The 19,671-nt window shown below is 38.7% G+C and overlaps 1 protein-coding gene across 8 annotated transcripts in view; it reads left to right on the top strand.

Annotated features, from left to right (window-relative positions):
* MIA2 (MIA SH3 domain ER export factor 2) overlaps window positions 1-19,671 on the top strand; it is a 100,761-nt gene that overhangs the window by 19,545 nt on the left and 61,545 nt on the right. For 4 of the 8 annotated variants that reach the window (XM_029951233.1, XM_029951229.1, XM_029951234.1 and 1 more), the window contains exons 1-2: window positions 9,853-10,037; window positions 16,156-16,287. In XM_029951233.1, the coding sequence (XP_029807093.1) occupies window positions 9,975-10,037; window positions 16,156-16,287 (195 nt within the window). In that variant the 5' untranslated portion in view covers window positions 9,853-9,974. Of the gene's footprint in view, window positions 1-7,860; window positions 7,968-9,852; window positions 10,038-16,155; window positions 16,288-19,671 lie in introns of those variants that run through there. The other 4 variants (XM_029951235.1, XM_029951232.1, XM_029951231.1 and 1 more) reach the window with 3 other exon arrangements.

The following is a 19,671-nucleotide window of genomic DNA, read 5'->3' as shown; positions in this document are numbered from 1 at the left end:
TTTTTTTGGATTCTATATTGTTTATTTCTGTCCTGATCTTTATTATTTCTTTTCTTCTGTTGGGTTTGAGGTGCTCTTGCTGATCTCTTTCTAGTTCCAGTAGGTGCTCTGTTAGATTTTGAATTTGTGCTTTTTCTAGTTTGTTGAAATAGGCCTGGATTGCAATATACTTTCCTCTTAGGACTGCCTTTGCTGCGTCCCAGAGATTTTGGATTGTTGTATTTTCATTTACATTTGTTTCCATAAATTTTTAAATTTCTCCTCTAATTGCCTGATTAGCCCAATCATTCTTTAGTAAGGTGGTTTTTTACCCCCACATTTTTGGAGGTTTTCCAGACTTTTTCCTGTGGTTAATTTCAAGTTTCATAGCATTGTGATCTGAAAGTGTGCTTACTTATGGATGGCTGCTTTATGCCCCAGTATGTGATCTATCTTGGAGAATGTGCCATGTGTACTTGAAAAGAAGGTGAATTTCCTAACTTCAGGATATAGAGTTCTAAATATACCTATCAGTTCCATCTGTTCCAATGTGTCATTCAGGTCCATTGTTTCTTTAGTGATTTTCTGTCTGGTTGACCTATCCATTGCTGTCAGTGGAGTATTAAGGTCCCCTGCAATTAGCACATTCTTATCAATAAGATTGTTTCTGTCTGTTTGTTTTATGTATTTGGGAGGTCCCAGATTTGGCACATAGGTGTTTATAATTGTTAGCTCTTCCTGATGGAGAGACCCTGTAATTATTATATAATGTCCTTCTTCATCTCTTGTTACTGCCTTTACTTTAACGTCCAATTTGTCTGATATAAGTATGGCTACTCCGGCTTTCTTTTGGCTTCCAGTCGCATGATAGATATACCTCCATCCCTTTACTTTCAACCTGAAGGTATCTTCAGGTCTAAAATGAGTCTCTTGTAGACAGCAAATAGATGGATTTTGTTTTTTTATCTATTCTGCTACCCTGTGTCGTTTGGTTGGAGCATTCAGTCCTTTTACATTCAGTGTTATTATTGAAAAATGTGGATTTAGAATCATTGTGTTCTCCATAGAATTCATGTTTACAGTGGTGTCTGGCACCTTGTATTCTTTGCAGCATTTCCCTCGTAGAGTCCCTCTTAGAATTTCTTGTAGAGCTGGTTTGGTGGGCATGAATTCTCTCAATTTTTGTTTATTTGGGAACACCTTTATCTCTCCTTGTATTTTCAATGACAGGCTTGCTGGTTAAAGGATTCTTGGCTGCATGTTTTTTCTATTCATCACATTGAAGATTTCCTGCCATTCCTTCCTGGCCTGCCAAGTTTCATTAGATAGGTCTGTAACCACTCGGATAGGTTTCCCTTTGTACATTAGGGCCTTTTTATCCCTAGCTGCTTTCAGAATTCTCTCTTTATCTTTATATTTTGCCAGTTTCATTATGATATGTTATGCCAAAGGTTGATTCAAATTACATCTTAAGGGGGTTCTTTGTGCCTCTTGAATTTGACTGTCTATTTCTTTCCCCAGATTTGTGAAATTCTCAGTTATAATTTGGCCTAGTATCCCTTCAGGACCTTTCTCTCTGTCTTCCTCTTCAGGAATTCCTATGATTCGGATGTTGTTCCATTTGATTGTGTTACTCAGGTCTCAAATTCTCCTTTCCTGCTCCTTGATCAATTTCTCTCTTTTTTTTTCAGCTTCCTCTTTTGCTATAACTATATCTTCTAATTCACCTATTCTTCTCTCTGCCTCTTCAATCCTTGAGGTGGCTGCCTCCATTTTATTATTCACCTCATTTATAGCCCTTTTAAACTCATCACACCTATTTTCAAAGTTCCTAGTCATTGTCCCAGTTGCTTCTCTGATGCTTTTTTCAACCCCAACGATTAATTTTATGACAAGTTTTAAAAATCCTTTTTCAGTGATGTTGTTTAGGTCTGTGTTGAGCAGTTCTGTGGATGTGACTTCTTCCTGGAGATTCTTTAGAGGAGAGTTCCTTCGTTTTGTCATTTTGACTAGTTTTCTGTCTCTTGTCAGTTTTAAAAAGCTCGTTGTGCACTGTGGACCTGTTAGTATTGCTAAGTTAATGGAGGCTTATTGACTGTCCAGGGCCTGTTGTTCAGGAAATATTCTTTAATGGCATCTCTCAGTTTCTCTTGTTGTGACTTTGATTATTTTATTTCCCTACCTAGTGATAATTGGGCCTCACTGCCCTGTGCACTTTGGCTTGTTTCTTGGGGTAGCCCTGAGAAGGAATACAGACAGACAAACACAGAGGAAACAGAAGCACACAAACGCACAGAGAAATCAAACAAACAAACAAATCAAAAGGGGGAAAGGAAGGAATGAAAATGCAGAGGAACGAGAAGAAAAGAAGAGAAGAAAAAAAATAAAGGGGGGCAGAGACAACAAAGGACAATGGACAGCCTAAAAGTGTATAACCAGTTGAGGGGAGAAATAAGGATGAGATACGGGAGAGTATATCTGGATGGCAAGAAAGAAAGAAAAAAAGAGGGACAAAGGAGAAAGGAAAATAAGTAATAATTAAAAATTTTTTAAAGTAAAAAAGGTAATAATTATGAAAAATAAGTACAAAAAACCCAAAAAACCCCAAAAAACCCCAAAAAAAGAATGCAGCAGCTCCCCCTTGTGGATAGGCATGGTTTGGTGTAGTAGGTCTTGGGGGCTGCTCTCAGAGGCCCCGCTATGGTGGTTGGAGAGGATGAATGGCAGAGCCTCAAGCTTGGCTGGAACTAAGCGCTTCAGGCCACTCTAATGAGTCTGATCTCCTTGTGCTGCAGCTGAACCAAGCTGTATTTTCCAGGCCTGCCTCGTTTCAAACTCCAAGTCCATGCGCTTTTATGCTACCACAGATAAGATGTACTTGCTTTGGTGGCTGGCTTCTTAGCTAGGATCTCACTGGGGGAGGGAGCAGTTTCTCTTGGCACCGGCAGGGTTTTGTGCTGCCTCTGCGGGGAGGTGTCCTGCCATCCTCACAGATGGGGCTGCCAACTCCCAGCCCCCAGCTGAGATTGAGATCACGTAGGGGGAGGGATCAGTTTCTCTTGGCGCAGGCCGGGATTCATGCTGCCGATGCCTGAGGCACTGGGCACTGCCGAAAATGAGCTACGCGCCTCTGCAGCCGAAGTGTGAGCCCCCTTCTCTGCTGCTGCCAACTCCCTGGTGGGATTGTGTAGGGGTGGGGGCTATTTTTTCCCTGTTGGCTCCTGGGATTTGGATTCACGAGGCCAATGCTGGAGGCGAGATGCCCTGTGGAAATGAGGTGTGTGCTCCCACTCATGCAGCCAAGGCCGAAGTGCCCATCCCCAGGGCTGTAGCCACTGTGGGAGGCTTTTTTTTCCCTTTGTGCCACCCAGGTTTGGTATTTGGGCTACCCATCAGTTATATATGGAGTGAGAGTTTTTCTCTCTGTGTGGGGTTAAATGTTCTTTATCTCTTCTCTAGAGACAGTACTATCAGTGTGTTCAGTTTTTCTTTCTCTCTCCTTTGTCTCTCAGGGGCTCTGCACACTTTCCCTGTGTTGGGCTGGGGCTCCCACCTCCCCTTCCTGGGCTAGCCTGTTTTCCAATCTCCCCAGTTCGCACTCTCTCACTCAGGCATCTTCGAGGTTGTCTTCTTTCTGGAGTCTGTATTTTCTCCTTCCACTCTTGCAGATGAGAATAATGTCCTTCTCAGTTTGATAAATGGGGTGGACAAAGTTTACAGAGCTCCCTTCCTCTCCGCCATCTTGGCTCCTCCCTCTAAAATGATTCTTAAGCAAATCATTAATATCTGAGTGAAAACTGTGATCTCAAAATGGTACATTATGAGAATCTTACAAAAGCAACAAATGTCACAAAATTTAACCAAGCAATAACAAAAATTCCAAAATCTGTCCACTTAAAAAGAAATGTTCATTTACTTATTTTTGAAATGGCACAGAGAGAGAGGGAGAAAGAGAGAATCCTAACAAGCTAATTCAGGGCTTGATCTCACAAACTATGAGATCATGACCTTAGCTGAAATCAAGAGTTGGATGCTCAACTGAATGAGCCACCCAGGTGCCCCTTTATTGTAAATCGTATTAAATCCTATCTCATTTATTGTAAATGAGATATTCCAAAGGACTTAGCTACAGCAGTTGGCACACAGAAGGCCTTTGACAAATATTATTTCCTTTTCAAATCTACTCTAACAAATAAATAATTGAAGAAGCACTTTTATCTACTTACATTTTAAGATTTAATTGAATAGTAGTTGCCTTAACTAGCTTACTTTAGTTGGAGGACATAGGTAAAAAAAAAAGCAATAATTATAATACAGTGCTGTAATAGCTGTAGGATGCTACGGATAGACTGATCAACCTACTGCTGCCCTAGTAGACTGACTGGAAGTGGTAGCTGGAGATGGTGGGGAAGTGGAGCCTGGGAAAGTGTCTCAGAGGAGATCATACTTGAGCTTACTTTGAAGGAAGAGGAGGAACTAGCCACACAAAGAAAAGATGGGCATTCTATGTTGAGGAGAGAACATTTTTAAAAGTAAAGAAGTGGGATAGATCATGTATTTTTGGAGAATTATAAACAACTTAGTCTAATTAAAAATAGGATGATAATGAAGATTATATAGGTATTAATCAAGAATAGCATCAAATATTATAATAGAAATTTAAATTCTATCTTGTAGTTAATGGGATATTATTAAACAGTTTTAAGCAGTGAGTAAAATGAGAAAGTTGCATTTATAAAGTCTATCTGTCAATATTATCAAATATCAAATAAGGATTAAAGATAAAGACCAAAGGCAGGCCTGGTCAAGAAAATACTACATTATCTTAAAAAATAAAGAGAAGGGGTAGTGTCTGGCAGGCTCAGTCAGTAAACATGTGACTCTTGATCTTGAGTTTGTGACTTCAAGCCCCACATTTGGTGTAGAGATTTCTTAAAAATAAACTCTTAGGGGTGCCTAGATGGCTCAGTTGGTTGGGTGCCTGGCTCTTAATTTTGGCTCCTGTCATAATCCCAGGGTTGTGAGCCCCACATCTACATTAAGAGTGCAGATCCTGTCTGGGATTCTCTCTCTTCCTCTTTCTCTGCCCCTCCCCTGCTCATGATTGCTCTCTTTCTCAAAATAAATAAGTAAACTTAAAAAGCTCATAAAATAAAATTTTAAAAGGAAGAGTTATTTCATTAGTTTAAGAAATAAATGGTGAAGGTCTAAACAGGGTATATAAACTCAAATGAAATTAGTGAAGCATAGGTAATGATGAGAACTGTAACCAAATAGAGTGTGTATGCTTTCTCCAAAGGATGTAGTTGCTATTTACCGTTAGCCTGGTTTTGCCAGATCTTTTGATATTTCAAGAAAAGTGGAGATCTGGATTTTTTGTGTGAAATCTCTTGATTTTTAATGCTAGCAAGTATTCGTATTAAAAAGAAATACAAGGGACCACCTGGATTCTCTCCCCTCTCTCTGCCCCTCCTCTCTACTCTCTTTCTCTCTCTCAAAAATAAATAAATACACTTTAAAACAAACAAACAAATAAAAAGAAATACCATACAGGTCAGACAAAACTTTCTTTGGATCGAGTTTGGCCCATTAGACACCTTTCTAACCTTTTGGTCTAATATCTGATGGTGGGTGCTAAAATGATTGGAAGGAAAAACTAGACAGATCTTTTGTAGATAGAATTCATTGGATTTAATGATTGATTGAATGTAGCATGGAGAGGAAAATGGAAAAGTGAGGATAACTCACTAAGTTTCTAGCTTGGGTGACCAGGTAGATCGTGGTGACTGTAATAAGAGTCTTAGTGAAAACTGGGTTTAATAACACATCATTTTGCTTTAGGCTTCTTCTTCACTTTATTTCTTTGCTAAGTTCCAGAGAGTTGACCTTACCTGGTAAATAAGCCTAGAGAAGTGATCAATTTACTCTGTATAATTTGGTCTTAAAGATGTTGATTAAAAACTTTAATTACAAATCTGTTCCATCATAGGAGAAAAGAAAAACTAATAATGATGATGATTTTAAAAAGTCATAGTAGGGGTGCCAGTGTGGCTCAGTCGGTTAAGCAACCGACTTCAGCTCAGGTCATGATCTAGCAGTCTGGGAGTTTGAGCCCCTTGTTGGGCTCTGTGCCAATAGCTCAGAGCCCGGAGTCTGCTTTGGAGTCTGTGCCTCCCTGGCTCTCTGCCCTTCCCTCCCTCACACTCTGTTTCTCTCATCTCTTCCTCAAAAATCACTAAATAATGGGGCGCCTGGGTGGCTCAGTCGGTTAAGCATCTGGCTTCAGTTCAGGTCATGATCTCACAGTTTATGGGTTCGAGCCCCACATCGGGCTCCGTTCTGACAGCTCAGAGCCTGGAGTCTGCTTCAGATTCTGTTTCCCTCTCTCTCTCTGACCCTCCCCTGCTCACTCTGTCTCTCAAAAATAAATTAAAAAACACACAAAAAATTTAAAAAAATCACTAAATATTAAAAACTTTTTTAAAATTATCTCATGACCTTGGAAAGTCACTTATTCTATAGGGTAGTCTCAAGTTTAAAACTCTAGTATCAGAAATTGAGACTAGATGACAGGCTGCTGGTTGGTTAAAACTGACTTGTGCATTGTTTAAAAAATTATGAACCAGTTGGCAATATTTAAAAGGAGAGTTCATACAAAAATCTGAATTCCTGGGTTCTCTTGAAAAATTAGGAAAAACGGAAGACTGTAATTTATAGTGTCCCATTTTCACATGGCCAACAAAAACTCAAGGAGAATAGTGCTTGCATTGAATACACATGAATTCTTCATTTCTCTGCATTTATTTCACCTGTTGGCCTTTGTAGTGCTTTAAGTTCATAATGTTCGGACCAAATGTTCTGAAGACTTCCTGCCAGGTCTAGAATTCTAACAAGCTTAATGCATCTACTAAGCTTCCATTATATAGTTTTGAAAAGCTGCAAGTAAATGGAAAATTTGAACAATTTTCCAGTTAAATTTAGGTGAAAGGGTTTCCTTTTGTTTTGCTTAAATGTTTCAGGCAATTGTTTCTATTTGCTAATAATTTCAATTAGATTTTGTACACAAATACTTTCTTTGAATTGTTTAAGTAATAGGAATTAATACCACATTTTATCTACTTTATTTTATAATTGAGGAGGCTCTTTGCATTCTAACATTTATCTATTCCTAACTAGAATGTTTCATTTTTATACGTGGGATAAACAATGGAAATTACCTAGCTCTTGTTCAACAGGTAACTCCTGATTCAATATGCTCTGAGAACAACTCTTACATCACTAGTACAGAGAATGAAAGCGTGGCTCAGCATGCTTGGTTTTCTTCCAAAGGACTAGATCCTATAGCCTGGGACATTGCCTGTTTAATTAAATGGGTGTAACTAGTACTTACAGCTTTGAGACAGGGCCCTTCACGAGGGAAATCAGTTTCTAGGTTGTGGATAAGGTTTACTGGTTAGCATGTTTCCGGTGTTCTTGGATGGTTCCTAGTAGCTGTCACTAACATAAGGGCATTTGTTCTCTATTTCCTTTAAAGCAGGCCTAGATAAGAGCAAAATCCCATGTCTGCCTGAGAACAATCTTTGAGTGTCTTTTACATGTATTCTATATGAATATAGAATATATACATAGAATATAGAATAAAACATTCAATTTAACTTTTATCAGTTATCAAATTCAGGATATATCTTTTCAACTGTAGATTTTTAAGAGGTACTAATATGTATGTTTAAGAAAAAACATATTTAATCAGGAGTGACGTCCATGAAATTGGATTATAGGTTGGTAGTCACAACTCCACCTACAGCACCCCTTTACCACACAAGTGTCAAAACAGGATCAGAGTCAGTGTGAAACAGAAGAGTGCAGGATGTATTAGAATCTGAAATCTTTCTCAAGGATATGGGGAGCTTAATAGAACTTTATTTACATGTTAATATATTTTAACATGAATTTTTTAAAACATGGAATTGAAAGATCTAGAGGAAGAGGTAAGTTTCTATATGACTATTAAGTGTACAAAAGAGAAATCAGGTTTGAATTTGGCATGGAGTTTTAAGTTTTACTGTGTTTTTGCTACAGGGTAGTCTTTTAGAGTTTTCAAAAAATTTCATTTATTCTTTTGTCCCTAATCTATGTTCTTCGTATTTGGAATGGTAATTATTGAAAAATTGAAAAAGGGCACTGCCTTAGGGGTGGGCAAAAGAGTTAAAAAAATATTTTAGGTTATAAATAAGTCCTGAAAGCTGAAAATAATTTTAGAGTTTTCTGAAAATGTTCAGACATTAGAGAATTTTTGTTAAGCAATACAATGCTCTAATTGAGGCATGCATTGTTCTAAGATTCTCTGAAATTTTAAGTATAAAACTTTGATTATGTTTCTGTTTTGACTTTAATAAGCTATTAACATAATTTAATTTCAATACACACTGAAATATATGAAGGTTGTGTAATATCTTAAAAATGGAGAATAATTAAGCAATTTGTGCTACTTTCTGATACCGATAGTTCCTGAAACTCCTTAGGCTGATGTGGCAAAAGAGAACACTTTGAGTTCCGAAAAACTAGGCCCCATTTTGGCCCTCAAATCATTTGCTGTGAACTTGGGATATTTTCTTTTTTTTTTTTTTTAATTATTTTTGGCACAATTATTGCTGCCAGCTTACATTAAGTAAATTTCCTAAGGATTTAAGATTTTGTTCAAGTACTGAGTTCTCTCGGGTGATCGGTTTTGGAAGAAATATCTGCTCTTTTTTGTTGCTTCCCTGAGGACTTGTAGAAAGCCAAGCTTGTTGAGGATTATTATTGCTGGCAAGGAAGACTCAGGGGCTATCCTTTACACCTGTGTCAGCTAAAAGTCTCCTAGACCTAAAAATAGGCTCCTAAATTTAGAAGGCAAGGTGCTACTTTTAGCTCCCCTTCTCAAGAGGAGAACAGGAGTCGCTCAGCCAGGGTCCACAGGGGTCTGGAGCTCATAGAATTTAAAGACAATTCTGCCTAGCCTAATGCCCAGGTAATTTAGGTAAAAATGCGTAAACCGCTCGAACCTCCTCTGGGCAGTGGAGATCCGATCGCTGTTCTCTAGCGTGGGAGAGGTTAAACTCTGCCCGAACCTCAGCTGCCCGAGACGCCTTCCTGTCCAAAGTCCAAAGTCCGGACGCGGTTGGCAGGACGCACAGGCACGGGCCCTGCAGGCCATTTTCTGGCTGGAATGAAGGCTGCGGCGGGTTTCCTTGGGCCGGCAGCGTCCCTCGGGGTATGATGCTGCCAAGACTTTAGTGGGGGTGCAGACAGGCTCTTGACGCACTGCGAGAGGAAAGCGCTGGGGGCTGGTGCTTGGCCTGGCATCCGCCCTTGGGTCGAGGGGCCGCGCCGCGCTAGCGCCGTGGGGTTTCACGCCTAGGAATCTCCAAGAGAAGCCTCGCCGCTGCTTCGGCCAGGTGTGAAGAGTCCTAAGCCGTAGCCGTAGTCGTCTGGGCTAGCGGCCCACACTATAACGCAGACCCTGAGACCATATTCCACTGTCTGCTTCGAGACCCTCGGCTTCCAAGGGTCGTCGGCTCGGCCAAGTAGAGCGCCGGCCCCTTTAAGAACGAAAGGCAAGGACACGTCTACGAACCTCGCGCGAAGATGGAGGGGAAACTTACCGCAACCCGGTGTCCCCGCCTCCCCGCCTCGGCCTGGCCGAAACCAAATCGAGGGGTGGACGGTGAGGAGAGGGCTAGTCGCAGGCTCCTGCGGGATGGGTATGGACCTTCGGATCTTCAGGACATAGAGTGTAACGAGGGGCGATGCTCCCTGGTTGGGGAGCGTTGCACACTTGAGGCCTGTCGGCCTCTTTCCCTCCAGCAACCCCCCGCAGCCGGCTCCGCAGTGGTCTGCTCCTGTTGCCGGGTGCTGGTTTGGGTTCCGGACCGTAAGCTGGGTGTTCTCTGCTGCTTGTTGTGGCTCCGCCAGGCCCTAGCCACGGCCGCAGCAGCTGAGGCAGCCTTGGCGCTATGGAGGGGCGCGGGACTGCCCCTCAGTCGTACTGGGGGCTGGTGCTGGAAAAGCTACGCATGGTGAGTCCGGGCGCGATCAGTGTCACTTGGCCCAGGGGTCGCAGGAGCCTCCTGGGCAAGGAAGCAGCCGACTTTGGCTTTGAGGTTTGAGCGGCCGTGGCTAGAGGTCCTGAAGCCAGTCCTCACCTGCTGTCGGGCTTTGGCCTGTGTCCGAGGCCGGTTCATAGGCAGCTTGGGTGGTTTTTTATTTTAGGGAAGGGGACCAGGAGATTAGGAAGGTGAAGAGAGCATTTGCCCAGCAGAATTTTGCAAAGGTGTGTTAAATGTTTTCGGTTTCCTAAAAACGATTTCCCTTTCTGTCATGTTATTTATTTTGAACATGGGTCAGTGACACGTGGTTCTCTCGACTAAGACTGAGAAACTTGAGGACTGGTCCTCTGAAATGAATTCCTTTTAGTGATGAAACTTATAGTTGTCTTGAAAGGACACCTAAGCCTGGATGGGGAGTTGGGATTGTAATTCTGCGTTTTCTTTTACTAAAGAACGCTCTTTTGAGATACTTTACCGTGAGAGTGTTCTTCGTTTCATTCTGTGTGCTTTTAGTATGAAACGTGCTCGTGTAAAATCTAGAGATATTGAACTCCCAGTGCACAAAATTTCTATATTTTTAAGGTCAGTTTATAATCAGGTTGCATAGGTTTTTTTCAAGTGTTCATAGGTGTCTTTGGTGATATGTTTAGGAGCACTTCTGTTCCAGTGTTTTAGACTATTTGCATTAAAAAGTCTTTTAAAGTATTGGGGCAGTTATGATTATTGGTTTTTTGTTAACCTAAATTAAAAAGTATTGTTACGTTATTCATTCATTCAGTCATAGTGTGTACAGTGATTGTGTGTGTAGGTGTGTGTATGTATGTATGTATGTGTGTGTGTGTATGACAATTCTGTGGAGAATCTAAATGAACTGAGTTTGGGCCTCTGTTTCATTCTGTTAAGGGAGAGAAGACAAAAATACCCCACACAAATAGTGCAACTTAGTGGCAACTGGGTGGCTCAGTCTTTTGAGCCACTGACTTACGCTCAGATCATGATCTTGTGGTTCATGAGTTTGAGCCCAAGTCAGGCTCTGGAGCTCAGCAGCTGGAGCCTGCTTCTGCTGCTGTGTCTCCCTCTCTCTCTCTGCCCCCCTCCCATTCATGCTCTGTCTCTGTCTCTCTCTCTCTTTCTCTCAAAAATAAACATTTAAAAAGTTAAAATAGTACAATGCAGAAACTGATGAAGGGCTTATCAAAGCATACACAGAAAGTGCTAGGAAGATTGAAGGGTGGGAGAGAGTGTATTTTCTTGAGGGTTTAGGAAAGACTTTCCAGGCCAACCAAGTATCATAGGTAGCATCCTGTGTATGGGGAACTCAGAGTTTTACTAGAGTACAAACTGGACTTGGAATGATGTGCAGTGATGCTTGCTGGAGACATAAAAGTAGATTCTAGTCGATGAAGGTGCTGGAGAGCTGGGTTGTTTTCACTTTTTTGACTATTATGAATAATACTGCTATGGACATTTGTGTGTAAGTTTTTTTGTGAATGTTTTCCGTTCTTGTGGGTATATACCTAGGAGTGGAATTACTAGGTCATACTTACTATATGTTTAAGTTTTTGTTTTCCACAGATGCTGCACCACTTTACATCCCCACCAGCAATTTTCTAATATTTCTACATCCTCTCCAATACTTTTTTTTTCTTTTTAGCCAGCTTGGTGAGTGTAAAGTGGTATCTCATTGTGGTTTGGATTTCCATTCCCCTAATTTTAATGATGTTGAGCATCTGTACATATGCTTATTCATCATTTGTGTATCTTCCTTGGAGAAATACCTATTCCTTTCTTTTATCCATTAAAAATTTTTGGGTTATTTGTCTTTTTATTGTGGAAGTCATAAGAATTCTTTTTATATATTCAGGATACTGGACCCTTATCACATACATGATTTGCAAGTATTTTTTCCCCAATGTGGATTATTTTCACTGTCTTGATGGTGACCTGTGAAACATGAAGATCTGGGGTGCCTGGGTGGCTTATTTGGTTAAGTGTCTGACTCTTAATTTCGCCTCAGATCATGATCTCACAGCTTGTGAGTTTGAATCCCACTTGGGATTGTCTTTCTCTCCTCTCTCTGCCCTTCCATTGCTTGTGTGCACTCACTCTCTCTGAAAATAAATGAATACTCATAAAAAAAGTTTTGAAGCACTAAGATTAAAAAAAGTGTTTTAAATGTTTATTTTTTAGAGAGAGAGAAAAAGAGACAGAGAGACAGAGCATGAATAGGGGAGTAGCAGAGAGAGAGGGAGACACAGAATCCAAAGCAGACTCCAGGCTCTGAGCTGTCAGCACAGAGCTTGATGTGGGGCTCAAACTCATGAACTGTGAAATTATGACCTGAGTCTAAGTCGGCTGCTTAACCAACTGAGCCACCCAGGCACCCTGAAACACAAAGATTTTAAATTTTGATGAAAACTAATTTTTTTTTTTTTGTCATTTGTGCTTTTGGTCATATCTAAGAAATCATTGCTAAACATGAGGTTATAGGGAGCCTGGGTGGCTTGGTTGGTTAAGCCTCTGACTCTTGATTTCAGCTCATGTCATGAGGATGGTTCAGGCCCTGCATCAGGCTTTGCACTCACAGCATAGAGTCTGCTTGGGATTCTCTCTCTTTCCCTCTGTTTCCCTTCCACTTTTCCCCGTTTTCTTTCTTACTCTCTCTCTCTCTCTCAAAATAAATAAATACCCCCCCCCCCAATAAGGCCACAAAGATTTACATCTATGATTCCTTTTAAGAGGTTTAGCTCTTACTTAGGGTCTGTGACCTGTTTCAAATTGTGGTATAAGATCCACTTATCCCAATAACATTTGTTGAAAAGCCTATTCTTTCTTCACTGATTTATTTTGGTACTGCTTTGAAAATCAATTGACCATAAATTTATTTATGGATATTCATTTCTTTTCCATTGTTCATCTGTCTGTCCTTAAGCTGTTGCTAAACTGCATTGATTATAATAGCTTATAGCAAATTTTGCACTTAGGAAGTATGAGTACTCCAACATCCTTTTCTTTTTTTTCCTTGTCTGTCTGTCAGTCTGTCTATGGTTATATAGCTATAGAGAAGGAACTGCTGTATACCATGTATTTCTCTAAAATTTTAGGATCATTCTGTCCATTTTTTGCAAAAGATACAGTTGGACTGTTGGTAGGGATTGCATTGATTTTGTAGATCAATTTGGGGGAATATTGCCGTCAGGACAATAATAAGTCTTCTAATTTGAAACATAGGATGCCTTTCTATTTGTTTAGAACTTAAATTTCTTTCAACAGTGTTTTGTAGTTTTCAGAGGATGAGGTTTGCACTTAACTTTGTTAAACTTATTTCTAAGTCTCCTTCTTTTTGAAATGTTTTTAAATTTCATTTTCAGATTGTTTATTGCTATTGTGTAGAAAATAGGACTGATTTTTCTGTATTGATTTTGTATCCTACAGTGTTGCTGCTTGTGTATTAGCTCTAATAGTTTCTTATTTAGAATTCTTATTTTAGAATTTTAAGATTATTTAGGATTTTCTGTATGTAAGATGTCATCTTCAAATGGGGATAGTTTTAGTTTTTCCTTACTGATATAGGTGTCTTTGATTTTTTTTTCTTGCTTAATTACCTTGATGAGAACCTCCAATACAATATTGCATGGATATGGAGAGAGTGGATATCCTTATTTTGTTTTTGATTTTATTTTTATTTTGCTTTTAATATTTATTTATTCAGGTAATCTCTATACCAAACGTGAGGCTTGAACTTATGACGTTGAGATCAAGAATCACATGCTCTTCTGACTGAGCCAGCTAGATGTCCCCCTTGTTTCTGACTTTAAGGTGAACGCTTTGAATTGTTCACCATTATGTAAGATGTTAGCTGTTGGTTTTTCATAGATGTCCCTTATTAGGTTGAGAAAATTCCCTTCAGTCCTAGTTTGTTGAATGTTGATCATAAAGGATGTTGGGTTTTGTTGAGTGTCTTTTCTATGTCTATTGAGATGATCATATGATTTCTCTTTTTCTACTAATTTGGTATATAACATTGATTTATTTTTATATGTTGAACCAACCTTATATTCTGGTATAAATTTCACTTGGTCATGGTATATAGTTCATTCTTTATGCTGCTAGATTTGGTTTGCTAATATTTGGTTGAAGACTTTTGCATTTACATCATATATTGATGTGTGTTTTTCTTTTCCTGTGATATGTTTGTTTGGCTATCATATCCGGTTAATACTGGCCTCATAACATGAATTAGGAAGCGTTCCCTCCTTTTTTGTATTTTTGGAAGAGTCTGAGAATGATTGGCATTAATTCTTTTGTAAACTTTTGGTAGAATTCACTAGTGAATCCATCTAGTCTTGGGCTTTTCTTTAATGGAAGTTAAAAAAAAAATACTAACATGTTTCTTGTGAACTGGTAACTGGGGTAAAGTAGGGAGAGGCAGAGATTAAAGGGTTATTTTTTGGGGCGCCTGGGTGGCTCAGTTGGTTAAGCGTCTTACTCTCAGAAGCTCTGAGGCATCTCTCTAGAACTCCAGGTCATGATCTCACGGATCGTGGGTTCGAGCCCCGCATCAGGCTCCGTGCTGACGGCTAGCTCAGAGCCTGGAGCCTTCTTCGGATTCTGTATCTCCCTCTCTCTCTGACCCTCCCCTGCTTGCACTGTCTCTCTCTGTCTCTCAAAAATAAAAACATTAAAATAAAATAAAATAAAGGGTTATTTTTTTAGAAGAGGTATAATTAGGTTTATTTAATACAGGTTAATGAACTATAGACAGCAGTTTGGAAGGAGTACTTACATGAATCAGCGTTAGAAAACACATTTGGGCAATGAGAATAGACATTAATGGGTATTTTTCTAGGTAGAAAGGTCTTAGAAAGTAAAGATTTGTCATATGGATTTTGGGTTGAACCCTGGAAAAAATCAGACCTGATTAGACTTTAGGTTTTTTCTTTAAAAGTCATTTTTCCTTTTCCCCCAACTATTCTCCTTTCTGTGATTGAGAAATGTCTAGAGCCTGGTAACAAAGAAAAGAGTAACCGCATTGGGTGAGGACGAGTAATGAGCTGACCCAGGGAAAGATGAAATACAGGAGGAATTATGAAAGCCTTAAGCTGTTTTGTGTTGAAGACCTAGGGAGAGAAGTAGTGTGGAAAGGCCGTGGTTACAAGATCATGGTCTTTGAAGGAGGATTGATAGAAATAGTTACCTTTACTGAGAACCTGCCACGCGTGTTCAAACAGCATTACTCCCATGACAGATAAGAGAATGGAGCCGCACACGTAGGGTAGATAGAGGCATTCAGATTCTAAACCCAAAGCTTCGTCATTGGTTTTCAGACTTTTTTTTTCTAAGCTGCAGACCCTTTTTTTTTTTTTTTAACCCCTGTGGGGAAATCTTAAATGGAACCCAGTAGATTCTATACATAAAACCTAAACTGTTTGACAGCAGAGTGAGAGCAGTGAACTCAGATTCTTTCTTTGGCATTCTCTCCTTTTCCTCTCAGAAGCTCTGAGGCATCTCTCTAGAACTCCAGTTTGGAAATAACTGCATTTCACCATGCTGCTATTTTTCATCACTTGATTGAAAATTGCCAGAAAAATACACATGATACCTTCTGTTTGGTAGTCTGTTAGTTTATTTCATGAAAAGAGTGTTAATAGTGTTTACACATAAACTTGTACTTATGTTTGTGTGGGCTGCTATAATAAAAGTACTTCAGACTGGGTGGCTGTTAAACAAGTAACATTGTTCTCAGTTCTGGAGGCTGAGAAGGCCAAGATCAAGGAGCAGCAGATCCTGGGTCTGGTGAGGATATGCTTCCTGATTCATTCTTCTTATAACCTCACATGGTGGAAAGGTCAAGGGAACTCTCTGTGGTCTCTTTCATAAGGGCACTAATTCCATTCATAAGGGTTCCACTCTCATGATCTAACCACCACCCCAAAGCCCCACTTCCAGATGACCGTCACACTGGGGATTTGGTTGCAACATATGAATTTTGTGGGGCTAGAAACATTCCATGTATAGCAAGCATTTTGTAATTAACACTTTTCATCAAACATGCATTTTTAAGAAGTTAATTTTCTTTGTCTTCAAGGTTGTGGCAGTGTTGCCTGAAGATCTGAGACCAGGTCCTAATCCCTATGGTTTCCCATGGGAAATGGTAATATGTGCAGGTGTTGTTGGAGTTTTTGCTCTTCTCTTGTTTTTGTGGAGAAGTTTTCGATCGGTAAGTAAACAATACTAAGAGAATATTCATCTGTCTTCAGGTTGAACAATTAATATAAGAAACATCTTTTGGGGCAGCTGGGTGGGTCTGTTGGTTAATTGACTTCAGCTCAGGTCATGATTTCATGGTTCATAGGTTCGAGCTCGGTGCCAGGCTCTGTGCTGGCAGCTTGGAGCCTAGAGCCTATTTCTTTTTCTGTGTCTCCCTCTCTCTCTGCTCCTCCCCAACTCATGTCTCTGTTCTCTCCTTCAAAAAGAAATAAACATTAAAAAAAAAGAAACATCTTTTATTTAAAGGAAACACGTTAGCTTATTTTTATGTGTATTCCTCATGTTAATGTGTAGCTACTAGAAACTGACTATGGATTTTAGAGGAATTTTTCTAAGTGTAAAAATTTTAAAGATTTTCTTTGTAGTTTTCTACACTAATACCCTACCTTTATTTCTTATTTATTTATTTAGATATGTGTTTATTATTAACAATATATTAAGCATCTGTGAATTTTTCACTCAACTTGAAACCAAAAACATGGACTGTCACTTATATTTAGGTGATCTTCCCTCATTTCATCACCTTTTCTCCTTGTGCTAGAGGTAACCTTGTTCTGGATCCTGTGTTTATTATTCCCATACCTTAAATTTTTTTTTTTGTCATATCTACACATATTTCTGAGATGTATACTTTGTAATTTTACTTGGTATCATACCATAAGTCATATTTTGGAACCTTTTTAGTCCATCCTCTATTGCAAAGAATTATCCATATTTTTAGATAGGGCTATGGTTTTTTCCATTTTGATTATCTTAGAATATTACATTGTAAGTGTATGCTACAGTTTATATGTAGATTTTATGGTTTTGGATATTTGTGTTATTTCCAGGTTTTTTCTGTTAAAAGTAGTGTTAGTGTATATTCTTATACATGTCTCCTGTAGTGTATTTGTTAAGTTTTTCTTGGGAGTGTACTTAATGTGAGATTACTGGGTTATAGGGTATGTGGGGGTTCTAGTTCTAAAAGATAATGACAAATTCTTTTCCAAATTACCTATCCAGTTTACACTCCATGCAATATATAAGAGCTCCTAGAGATCCATTTGTTCTCTTTCTTCTCCAACACTTGTTATTGTTGATATTCTTTATTATTGCCATTTTGAGTGGGTATAAAATGGAGTCTTGATTTTAATTTCTTCATCACTAGGAAGATTGAAATCTCTTAATAAATTTATTGGCCATATGTATTTATTCTTTTTGGAAATAGTTATTTAGGTCTTTTGCCATTTTTCTGTGAGAAGTTTATATATTCTTGATGCTGTCCTTAGTTTGATTGATTGATTATGAATATGCCACATTTTATTTAACATTTTGTTGTTGATGGATGTTTGGGTTGTTTCCAGTTTTGAGCTACTATGGAAAGTGTTGTTATGTACATTTTATGTCCTCTTTGGGACACAGATGTTTACATTTCTCTTGTTTATATAACTAGGAGAGAAATTGCTGCATCATAGTGGAGGTAGATGTACTCAGCTTTAGTAGGTGTACCAAATGTATTTTTCAAAGTTGCTCTTTATACTAGTTGATACTTTTGCCAACAATTAAGGAGTATTCTAGTTGTTTTCACATACTAACACTTGATATTGATGGAATTTTAAATCTTAGCTATGTTTGAGGGTGTGCATATATTTTCTTATTGTGGTTGTAATTTGTATTTCTTAGATTACCAATGTGGTTGAGCATCTTTTCATGTGTTGAAAGGTCATTTTTTTAGTCTATAGACTGCTTCCTCAAGTCTTTTGTACATTTTCCATTGTTTCTTTCTTTTTTCTTAATGTTTATTTAGTTATTTTGGGGGGGTGCCGAGAATCTCAAGCAGACTCTGCGCTGCTAGTGCAGAGCCTGATGTGGGGCTCAAACTCATGAATCCATGAGATATGACCTGAGTCAAAATAAGGAGTCCGATGCTTAACTGATTGAGCAAACCAGGTGCCTCTGTAAATTTATATCTAATCTGACAATCTCTGTTTTTTCACTCTTTAGTCTGTCTTACATATGTTATGATTATTGATGTGTTTGGACTAAATTCTTTCAGCTTTGTTTGTTTCTTTTAAATTCTTTTGCATTGGTAAGTCTTTCTACAATGAAGAAAAGAACCTTAACATACTCTCACGTCCCTTGGTTTCTTTCACTTTCCAACTCAAATATATTTCTCCTTTTTTTTTCCCCTTTGTTTTTAACTTTCTCCTATACTCTGTCTCCATCCCTTACAGACCACAAAAAAGTATTGCCAAGATATTTGACCCTTAATTGATATATCTCTTGTAGGTCTCCTGGATTTACTTTTTCCCATATTTGAATATTTCTTTCAAAATTGTTTTTAGTGTAGATCTTTGCATGGCAAACCTTCTACAACTTTATTTTGAATGCTTGAGTATATTTGAATTAAGTCCTCACTTGGAATGGTAATTTATTTGATATGAACATTCTAGGTCCAAAGTTCTGTCCTTTTAACACTTTAAAAGCCTTACTTCCTTGTCTTTTTACATCTCATGTTACCTATTAAAAGGTCTGATGTTGGTGTGATTCTTATTTATAAATGATCTGTTCTTTGTGAAAGCTTTTAGAATCTTTTAAGTTGACATTCTTATTTCAATGTAACGTGTCTAAGTTTGAATGTTTTTTATTTTTTAAAATTCTCTGGACATTTTAAATATGAGAGCTTGTTTGTGTATTTATTTATTATTTTATAGAAAGAAGAAGCACAAGTGAGGGTGAGGGGAGAGAGGGACAGAAATAATTTTTTTTTTAATTAAAAAAAATTTATTTTAGAGAGAGTGCAAGTAGGAGAGAGGGGCAGAGGGAGAGAGAATCTTCACACTCAGTGCAGCGTCTGATGCATGGCTCTGTCCCCCAACCCTGGGATCATGACCTGAGCTGAAATCAAGAGTGGATTGCTCAACTGATTGTGCCACCCAGGTGCGCTGAGAGAGCCCGAGAATCTTAAGCCCCACTCTCAGTTTGGAGCCTGATGTGGAGCTCAAAACCCATGACCCTGGGTTGAAATCAAGAGTTGGATACTGAACTAAGCCACCTAGGCACCCCTGTTTTATCTTTTTTTAATTCTAGGAGTTATAATCTGCATTTTACATTTTGTTTTCTCTTTTTGCGACTATTTTTTAGATTTTGTCCCTTCTGCTTCTGACTTCCATGTGTCTTTTGTTTTCTAATGTTTTTTTTTTTTTTCAGATTCCTGTTACCTTTTGAGATCATTTCTTAATGCAATGATTCAGTACACTAACTAGTCCTCATCAATACTGATTCCACAGTATCTTGATCTTTTGTTTTTTAATTTTATACCTATACATCTTCTGTAGATTATTTAAGTCCCTAT

This window comes from Suricata suricatta, chromosome 9 (assembly GCF_006229205.1).
Source record: "Suricata suricatta isolate VVHF042 chromosome 9, meerkat_22Aug2017_6uvM2_HiC, whole genome shotgun sequence".
In the NCBI taxonomy this organism is placed as follows: domain Eukaryota; kingdom Metazoa; phylum Chordata; class Mammalia; order Carnivora; family Herpestidae; genus Suricata; species Suricata suricatta.
This window is presented reverse-complemented; position numbering and strand designations above follow the sequence as displayed.